This window comes from Prenolepis imparis, unplaced genomic scaffold (assembly GCF_030444845.1).
Source record: "Prenolepis imparis isolate NDT839.2.m4 unplaced genomic scaffold, iyPreImpa1.0 SCAF_12, whole genome shotgun sequence".
NCBI classification, from domain to species: domain Eukaryota; kingdom Metazoa; phylum Arthropoda; class Insecta; order Hymenoptera; family Formicidae; genus Prenolepis; species Prenolepis imparis.
The window spans coordinates 8,658,015-8,667,794 of NW_028141170.1; the positions used below are offsets into that span (position 1 = coordinate 8,658,015).

The window sequence follows — 9,780 nt, forward strand, 5'->3', positions numbered from 1 at the left end:
TTTAGTATAATCTTAAATTTAATATGTATTAGCTTAAGATAACGATCAATTAAGTTAATTTAAGGTAAATCTATCAAAAGTCTTCTTTCCTTTCAATACACTCTGATTATAATATTTAGATTCAATTACGTTTTACAAGAGAATTACACATACAAAATTACAATCAAAAAAATAATTAAAATAGAATTTCAATATAATTCTTACACTTAAATATACATATATGTATAAAACATGCTTCCGTTTATTATATATTTATTATAAATTATAATTTATTAATAAATACAAAAATTATATATATATATAAAACTATATATATTTATAGTGATATATATATTCTGTTACATGTAAAAAATTAAAATTAATTTTAAATTAAAATAAATTTGCTAATTAATACATGATTTTTCCTAAGTGGTCATCAAAATTATCGATAAGCAAACTCATATTTGTCTCTTTAAAACATCGCAAGATGGCAGTACGTGGTTCTAAAAACTAAAGTCCCTAGATGTATATATCTAGTGACTTTACTAAAAACGCGCGATAACTCATCTTCACATAGTTCCATATTCTATGTATCGCGAATTTTCCGAGTGTACTTTTTTAGAATCAGTTTGTCATATATTTCACTTGGCTTGTGTGTTACGTTTCGCGAATTTCGTGACTGCGTCGAACACAGATTAATCCCATCAAAATGTTCAATCAAATATTGCGGCCGATTGCTCGCAACGTGGCCAAAATTGGTGAGATGTCCGCATCTTATATCTGTTCTATTTCGCGTATCTCACACACACATGATTTAATCAATCATATATCAATCTTACATAATATTTGCTCACTTCGTATAAATGCCGCTAAATATTAGTCTGTAATAAATATACAGCAATATAATAAACAAAGAATTTAATTGTCTACAAAATTGCTCATCTACTCTAAATTCTAGATTCATTCATTCATTTACTGTCAAGTTTATTTCTTCAAATTCAGATAATTGCATAAAAAACTACAACTGTAAAATAAAATCTTAATAATTAATTAGCAAATTATTCTTTGGTTTAATTTTAATAGACTTTATTTTGTTTAAATTTTGAGTTAAAGTTACATCATTTAAAATTACTCCAAATTTATCAAAAATGCTTTTAAAATTAGATTACTTTGTATTTATAAGTTTAAAAATTATCAACATATAGAAATACTTAAAAAATTGATACAAGTTCGTGTATTTTTTATATAAATATGTAATTTTTTTGCAAAGGTACTCGTTCTGCGAGCTCAAAAGCAGTGAATATTAAGTTGCCAACAGTAAATGATTTAGTTGTACCACAAGGCTCATGGCAAGAGCACTATAATACAAGACAGAAAGTTTACAATATCCAATTAATTGCTGGACTTGCTGTACTAATTGGTACCATAACTTTTGTACGTATAATTTTTCAGATAATGCTATATATGTTAAATTATAAACTCTTATAATATAATTCCATATTTCTCAATTATATTACAATAGAATTTTGTTGTATTTCCAATTTTATTTTTAATACTTTTCATAGATTATAAATTTAAAAAGTCTATGCAATATATAATTTTTTATTTTCAGATAAAAGTATCAGGCATTATCTTCTTTAACTGGGGCCCACCTGAGGAACCTGCCGAGCAGAAATAAATATTCATACAAAATATTAGATAATTAAATAGATATAAAAGCAATCTGGCTACACATGCAACTGTTAAGAATGTTATATACTTTATTGTGTGAGTGTAACATGCAATAACCTGTACTCTCCTCAATAAATAGTTCATATTTATAATGGGAATATAACTAGTAAGAGATATATACTTATCTTATGAATATCTGCTTTGGCTTAACAAGATATATATATATATATATATATATATATTTACCTTGTCTACAAATTGCATAAATGAGAGTTTCATATAAAAAATGTATGTCTAAAGCGTACATCTAAATATAAATAATATATATTCACCCAATAAATTCAATTTTTAGAATTCTAGAATATTAAATTGTTTTTTGTTATTTGATTATTACACAATTTTAACATACATATGTATATATTTTGCTTTTATATATGTTTTTTTTTATATTGTTGCTCTTGTTATAATAATTATATTAATAGCTAAGTTAAATAGCACTTTTTATTTTAATATCTTTTTAGTTCAATGAGAACGCGCTATTTCTGAGAAGAATTCTAAAATATCTTGAATGGTAAACTCTAGTGTCACATTACTATCCGGGTAACAACGTTGTATAAGCTCTTCAATATTCCTGTATTGTGCAATAAACTCATTTTGCATTTCGCGCCAAACGACCTGTGAATACATATATAGACATGATTAATCAGAAATAACTAAAATTATAAATATAATTAATACAATAACTAATATTGCAAATAAATGAAGACAATTTTTGTTTATAGAAAAAAATATATTGCGATTATTATCGGGAATAGGAGCAATGTTCTCCTGTATTCTACCTGTAACAAATTTTCCTCTTCGCATAGATGCTTCTCAACTTTTCGATATAGATTCTCCAGACCTTTTTTAACTTCTCTTGCAGGATATTCCTTCACTACACGTCGCAATTCTTGTTTACTGAAGGCCATCTGATAACTGACTTCAGACTCTTTCACACCAGCACCTACCTTGGCTTGTACGCCTTCGAAGAAAAGCTAAAAAGTTAATACATTTTTTTTATTAATATATCCTAATATAATAATTGCAAAAGTAATCTTAATAACTTACATTAAGTTTCTCAAGAGGTCGTCCAAAGTATTGCGTAACATAAGCACGAAGTGCATCCTGGTATTTCTGTTTAGCTTCCTTTCGCTCGTGGTCCAATACAGAAATTTTTAGTTGCGAGAGGAGATCATAGAGATGATGGAAATTCTCTATAAAATAAAGCAAGTATTATATTAACTATTACAAGCAATAAAAGAACAAATATTGATTAGAATTACAGATAACAGTTTTATTATTAATTATATTGAAATATTTCTTACCCATCTTTATGACTTCTTGTGGCGTCTTATGGTGTTCTCGGCTGTGAATGACGATAGCTTCGAACATTGCGCTCACGAGTTTCGTATACCACTTTTCAAGATCGACCTTCCTGTCGGAGTTGCGGAAGATCTTCTCCGCGGTTCTCGCAAACGGTCCGAAGTTCTCTATGTACGGCAATATACCGCATTTATGCCGACGATTGACTTTTGTGTCGCATAATATGGACTGTAGCTGCGCCTGCATAAACTTGTCGAATGCTCGTTTCACGTGGATTAGAGCGGATGCGAACGTCATCGACAAGAACGAGCCGGTGTCTTGAGCGGACATGACATGCTGCGACAGGCGTACCAGCACATACATACACCAGCTGCAAAATTATAAAAAAAATGATTGTAAAGCTGTTTAGTAAAAACTTCAGCTTGAATTTTAACGGATAAATAATTCTTTCAAGCACACTCACAAACTGTCGATCTTGTCCAGGAAGCCGATGAAGTTGTTCAACTCGGCTTCCAACGACGGAAATATCGCAGCCATGGTCGCGCGCACGTCCTCGTTTACCTGACGCTCCAATCTTTTGCTCGCCGTCGAAGTTACAGATCCTGGACTCGCCGCGCCATTACTCGTGCTTTCAATTTCTTCCATCTCGCTGCTCTGCACGAATAAACAAGCGTTAATTAAAGAAGCTAACTATCTAAGGAAGGTAGAACGGGATTTTATCAGTACACTTACTTTGGAAGGCGAGAGAACAGAGTCCAATTGAAGAAACGAAACGCAGAATCCTTGCTCGGCGAGACATACCGGTTGCATCTGCGACAGTACACAATCGAGAACAGAGTCCAGAAGATTACCTTCGTCCACCGGTGTCCATACTTCGCCGCTCAGGAGACAGATAGGCGCTGGGTTGAGCAGATCCTCGCTTTTTTGACCGCTAGATCTTGATGTATTTGCTTAAAACATATTAAAATTTTCACATATTTATTTTATTTATTATTTATTTGCTAATCAGAGTTCTACTATAAAAATTATTATATTGTTGTACCTTGTAGACGTTTGTTAATAAGCTTATTCTTGGCTTCCTCGAAAAAGCGTTTTAGATCCCTCTTATACAGTTTGCTCATGGTATCGGTATAGACTTTAGTTAACAGTACAAAGGCTTTATTATCTAATGCTCTAAGCAACTGCATCAATTCGGTATATGGTACGAGTTCGTTATGAACTCCTTGGTGAGTCGGTAAAATTAGATCTGTCATGGAAGTCGATGCATCCCCGATATCATTACCCTAAAATGCAATTAAAAAATTGGAAAAAATATTCTTATCTTAATTACATTTGACAGCATTATCAAGAAATAAAAAATATTGAAAAATTACCAAGTGTATAAAAAGATTGTTTAAATGTCTAGCGACAATAACTGAGAATTTTGCTTTAAGCTTGTCTAATCGTCTTTTCTGTTCAGTGACAGCACTCAACTTGTCCAAGCCTGGTGGAAGAGGTGCTGTGATTGCTTTTAAGAGCGCTGCACCTGCAGAACCAAGCTCTTCTCTTTCGCCTGGTAGTTCAGCTTCATTCAAAGTATGTTGATGTGTCGGAGAAATGTCTAATTGTGACTAATTGTGAAACAAAGAAAATTATATATTGCAATGAAGGAAAATTTATATTTAATTATATATGATCCTTATATTATTCTTGTTTACTTACAAGGACCAGATTTAGCTGATCTAACAAAAGTCTCGCATTATTATTAGCTGTATGTATAGCCTGATTTTTCTGCCCAACTCGAGCCATTACTTCTCTTATTCTTCCTAATGCTTCGTCATACGTCGCTAATCGTGCTTCTACAGTAGAAGCTTCGATTATTGCAGCATCTATACTGTTCATCAGCTGTGTTACCCTCTGCTCTGATGCTAAGACTGAGTGTACATTTTCCTGTATAAAGATAAAATGAAATTAGTTTTATAAATCAATACTAAATTTAGTATTTTTTGTACTTGTTATAGAAGATTGAATAAGTTGTTATTTTACCCCATCAAGAATGGATAGATCCTTTGAAAGAGTTTCCATAAAAAGTTCAGCATTAGAAACGGCACATTCACAATTTTCCATCATTTGTTTTAAGTCAGCAGCCTCCTTTTCAGTGATAGATTGGTAGTCTGAAGTAATAGGTGATGCCAAAAGATCTGAAATTATTGCACCATTATACAAAAGCACTAAGAATTTAAAAATACATTTTTATATGCAATAAAAGATATATCAGCAATTCGAGTCTAATTAGATTGAGTAAAAAAGATATACCAGGCGTAAACGTGATGCTGTCGCTCTCTTTTAAAGCAATTGGATCAATCAACCATTCTTTGGGAATATTTTTAAATTCTGGTCTCTGGGCTAAACTACACGAATAAGTATACAGATTACTGATAAACGTTCGTCTTTCCTGTGCCGTAGTAGATGACCATTTGTAGACTTTGTCAATATGCAGTTCTATATCCATGGAATCGTTCTTAATACCGTCTACAATTTGTATATCACTTAGAGACCATGATTGTTTCTTTTTATAAATATTCTTGTCATTCTTTTTTATTTGGTACAATATAAGAGATCCTGGTGTATCCGTCGTTGTAGCAAGGCACAAGAAGCTCATTTTCTTCTTCTTGTAAGCTTTGCTGACATAGCAAACACTGAGTAACTTTTCATCACTAGGAGTGAACACTTCCCGTTGCAAAGTATGTCGAATGGCTGCCATGACTTGATAGTTTAATCTATGTAATCTATTGTATTCTCTTCATTTGTCCCTTGTTGCTACTTAAATGTTGCATTTTAAAGAACCCTAATTAAAATAACAATATTAGATAGAGATATATTTATGACTCTATATATATTATTTTTTTTCTTCTAAGATCTCAATCTTTTTTTAAATAAGATTTTATTAAAAATCATTATCTTTTGAATATGAGGTAGTTTAATAATTAAACTTCTAATTTTTTGTAAAACTGCATTAATCTCTAGTTTCAGAACATAACTTGTATGCACAATAATTTAAAATATACAAATATGAATATTTTTATACAATTCACAAGATAAAAAATTATAGAGCTTATCTAACACTATATGATAAAATCAGATAATTATTTAAAACATCAGAAGTATTAATAATATCGTTATTTGCATTGTGCATTGCAAAAAATAAGGTTATATCTGACAATAAAAAATTATACTAGTACTCCACAGAATAAAACTTACATAAACATTGTTAAAATTTTTTACACTAAACAATTGTTACTTTTCTCGTTATGATAAATTAAATTATATTACATATTAATTATCAAAGCTGTTCTCTTTTATGTTTATGGAATTAGTAGATCTGTCATAAGAGAACGTTAGGTTAAGTTAGGTTAAGTTAGATTAGGTTAGGTTTAACTATACATGGTAAATGTATTTAATTTTTTATGTTGAGAATGAATTAGATAATTAATAAATATTCTTCAAAATTTGGAGGAAAAGTGTAAATATAGCAGGCATCTGATCTCTTAAATTACTAAAATTTTTTATATTTTATTTATATAGAACGTCAACTTTGCAAGTTGATAGGAATAATATATAACCCAAGATATAAGCCGGATTTTTTGATAACACACAGAGTGACGTATTAATAATGCGATAAGAATGAAACGTGTGTGGTCCATTATCACTCATTATTATAGGTAAGGAACTGACAACAGCACAAATTTTAGATAAAAAATATATAAGCATATAAAACAAAAAATAAAAATGTAAAAAATAACTTTATCTTGTTATACTTGAAGAAATGTTTCTTCTCATTACTTGATGTATGATCTCTCGTTATTGCACTTAAAAATAAGAAAATTTCTATATTTTAGCACAATGGCGAATCCACTAGTTGCAGTATGTCAAATGCGATCCATAGCTGACAAAATGAAAAATTTGCAAGTTGTGACCGAATTAGCAGCTGAGGCCAAACGCAGATCAGCTGTAGTATGTATATATTTGACAATAAATATTATTACATGTTCTACATTTTATAACAATCTTTTTTAAGTTTTAAAAATATATAAAATATTTACAGATGGCATTCTTCCCTGAAGCTTGCGATTACTTGGCAGATAATAAGAAGGATATTGTAGCTATGGCTGAACCATTAACTGGACAAACAGTGGCATCTTACAAAGAAATTGCTGTTAAGAATGATATCTGGTTATCCTTAGGTGGAATTCATGAAGCTGTAATATTTTAGTTTCTGTTTTACACGAATTTACATATTTATACACAAAGGAAAAGAATTAACTTTTTTCTTTAATAATATATAAGATCATTTTTTCTCTAATTATTTCAGTCAGATAATACAGAAAAGATATACAATACACATATATTGATAAATAATGAGGGACAATTGGTAGCTGCATACAGAAAAATACACTTGTTTGACATGGATAATAAGGATACCGGGGTACGTTTGATGGAATCGGATTATGTATTGAAAGGAACTCAAATCGTGTCCCCTGTGCTTACACCAATCGGCAAGGTCGCGCTGAGCATTGTATCCTTAATTAAAACAATTTTCTTTTCTGAAAATTTCTAAAAACATCTATAATAATGCTTAACAATAGTATTAGTGTTATGATATGCGGTTTCCCGAGTTATCGTTAACTTTACGGAACATGGGAGCACAAATTCTCACCTATCCATCAGCCTTCACGTATCAAACTGGTGCTGCACATTGGGAGGTGATGTTGCGAGCACGAGCTATAGAGAATCAGTGTTATGTCATAGCCGCAGCACAAACTGGCGCGCACAATAAAAAGAGAGTGAGCTGGGGTCATACTATGGTGAATAATACATATGCTCTCTCTTAATAGAATTAATAAAATTCACTACACGAAGTTACAAATTCATTCTTTTTCAGATTATAGATCCTTGGGGCGCTGTTATAGCACAATGTGCAGAAAAAACAGGTATTGCTGTAGCAGAAATTGATCTCGCGTTATTGGAGAAAGTCAGAAAAAACATGCCGTGCGAAGAACATCGTCGTACTGATTTGTATTCTAATATGGAATATCAAAAGTCTGTTTAATATAAGCAAAAATTTACTAAGTAGATAAGCAATTAGTGTAATTAATGGATATATTAATTTTGATAGAGATTTATACACATTCAGGAACCCACAACACAAATTTAGAATAAGTAGTATTATTGTTATTAATTTTATATTTGAGGTTGTTTTATCACAATTTATTAAGATTAAAAGTACATTGTTATTGTACTTTATTTATCAATTTATTTAAAAAAAAAAGAGGGAAATATATACTATATTTCAAATAAATAAATGCTGAGAAAATTATTATTTAACATATACATAAATAAAATCTTTCTGGAATTTATATGATAAATAATTTAATTACTAGATTTTTTAATTTGCTTTGCCTTGATGATATATACTATCAACTGTATCTGATTTCGATTGAATACCAATAAGAATATCGGCATCTACTCCCTGTAGAGCCCAGTTATGTTCACAGATCTCCAATGCCTCCCATTCAGACTTGAAAGCTGCTTTTGGATCAGGCGGCATGGACATTGCAGCACCCGAAACTTGATCTTGCACTAATCTCGCGGTGTCCGCAGCATTATTTTCACCAAGCACAAGTGTATAAATAGATCTTAGTCCAAATACATTGAGGAAATACCACGAAGCTGAAGAAACCCATGCTGCATCCAATGTAACCAATTCTATACCTCGTTGCAACATTGGTTTGAAACGTAGCGTTAATGGAAATGGTACTTTGGCTAAAATAAAAAAGTTATACAACATTAAAGTCTAGTCGAACAAATTATAATATTAAATATGCAATAGTAAATGCAAATCAATATTCAATATAATACATACTTGTTACAAATCCAGAAAACATCCAATTAATCCAACCGCCAATGAGCACCATAGGCAATACATTGGTCACATTTCCCTTTAACATATCAGTCATCATACTTGGATCCGTCATAGGGTTTTGGGAGACAGGAGCACGCTTCTGAGTCTTGAAATACCCAGTCTCTTCATTATTGAAAAAATGTCTCCTGGTCATAAAAGCTACTTTTGGTATGTACTGTCCATTCTCCCTGAGCAGTCTGGAGCGTATCATGACTTGACTGTAAAATATTTAATATTGTAATTAAATAATAGTCTCGTGGAGAAAATTCTTAATCGCTAAATTGTGTGCGTGAATTGTTTACCTATCTTGCACCTGATTAAGCTCGACCTTTTTCTGCGAAGCGAGCAGTATCGAAACATAGTGGCGGATTATACCGACGAGGAAAGTGATTACTACTATAGGTAGAAACACCCAGCCACGAATATTTGGATCCAACAATAATTCTGCCATTGTCTTTATCGCATAAATATAAATCTATTTGCGAAAATGAAAACAAGATGCAGAACGACGTGAAATAAATCTCATCGCTGCTCCATCATTTTTTTATCACACATGCGCCGATCGCAAGCTACAACCACAGACTCATAAATAGTCTAGTTGGGAAAGTCGGGTTTCGATTGTCGACAACCAATCACAATGCTCGATGTTTAGGGTTTTTTTACCAGATTGACCAATCAGAGATTTCTATGGACAATCAGATGTCGCTCAGCTATTTTACTATATCGATTGAATAGAGGCTATCTATATTCTTCCTTTACGTCTATGACTATAATTTACGATAAATTTTGAAATATGTAGCGGCAAAAACCTCGTTGCAACAAACGAT

General features: G+C 31.4%; 4 protein-coding genes across 7 annotated transcripts; 2 read left to right on the forward strand and 2 right to left on the reverse strand.

The window, feature by feature from the left end:
* The first annotated feature begins 549 nt into the window (after window positions 1-549).
* Window positions 550-2,329, forward strand: Cox7b (Cytochrome c oxidase subunit 7B). Of its 2 annotated transcripts, XR_014426541.1 has the most exons (4): window positions 550-737; window positions 1,250-1,413; window positions 1,592-1,746; window positions 2,172-2,329. XR_014426541.1 is itself a non-coding variant. In XM_083051219.1 (3 exons), the coding sequence occupies exons 1-3, from the start codon at window positions 689-691 to the stop codon at window positions 1,655-1,657; spliced, it is 279 nt and encodes a 92-aa protein (XP_082907345.1). In that variant the 5' UTR covers window positions 550-688; the 3' UTR covers window positions 1,658-2,329. The 2 variants fall into 2 exon arrangements, 1 of the variants encoding a protein (XP_082907345.1); XM_083051219.1 differs by having other exon boundaries at window positions 1,592-2,329.
* On the reverse strand, window positions 2,041-6,389 carry Sec3 (exocyst complex component Sec3). Of its 2 annotated transcripts, none has more exons than XM_083051214.1 (12): window positions 6,253-6,388; window positions 5,308-5,839; window positions 5,038-5,192; window positions 4,714-4,941; window positions 4,386-4,622; window positions 4,055-4,295; window positions 3,745-3,962; window positions 3,476-3,666; window positions 3,015-3,382; window positions 2,758-2,903; window positions 2,490-2,684; window positions 2,041-2,325 (listed from the first exon to the last, which is right to left on the reverse strand). In XM_083051214.1, the coding sequence occupies exons 2-12, from the start codon at window positions 5,753-5,755 to the stop codon at window positions 2,173-2,175; spliced, it is 2,580 nt and encodes an 859-aa protein (XP_082907340.1). In that variant the 5' UTR covers window positions 5,756-5,839; window positions 6,253-6,388; the 3' UTR covers window positions 2,041-2,172. The 2 variants fall into 2 exon arrangements, with proteins under 2 accessions (XP_082907340.1, XP_082907341.1); XM_083051215.1 differs by having other exon boundaries at window positions 2,193-2,325; window positions 2,552-2,684; window positions 6,253-6,389.
* Nitfhit (ntrilase and fragile histidine triad fusion protein NitFhit) lies at window positions 6,362-8,354 on the forward strand. Of its 2 annotated transcripts, XM_083051217.1 has the most exons (7): window positions 6,362-6,438; window positions 6,577-6,713; window positions 6,891-7,005; window positions 7,097-7,252; window positions 7,364-7,567; window positions 7,644-7,856; window positions 7,934-8,354. In XM_083051217.1, exons 2-7 carry the CDS (start codon window positions 6,676-6,678, stop codon window positions 8,099-8,101), a joined length of 894 nt encoding a protein of 297 aa, XP_082907343.1. In that variant the 5' UTR covers window positions 6,362-6,438; window positions 6,577-6,675; the 3' UTR covers window positions 8,102-8,354. The 2 variants fall into 2 exon arrangements, with proteins under 2 accessions (XP_082907343.1, XP_082907342.1); XM_083051216.1 differs by lacking the exon at window positions 6,362-6,438 and having other exon boundaries at window positions 6,487-6,713.
* Emc3 (ER membrane protein complex subunit 3) lies at window positions 8,259-9,517 on the reverse strand. Its single transcript, XM_083051218.1, has 3 exons — window positions 9,256-9,517; window positions 8,915-9,171; window positions 8,259-8,814 (listed from the first exon to the last, which is right to left on the reverse strand). Exons 1-3 carry the CDS (start codon window positions 9,402-9,404, stop codon window positions 8,438-8,440), a joined length of 783 nt encoding a protein of 260 aa, XP_082907344.1. The 5' UTR covers window positions 9,405-9,517; the 3' UTR covers window positions 8,259-8,437.
* Between the last annotated feature and the right edge of the window lie 263 nt (window positions 9,518-9,780).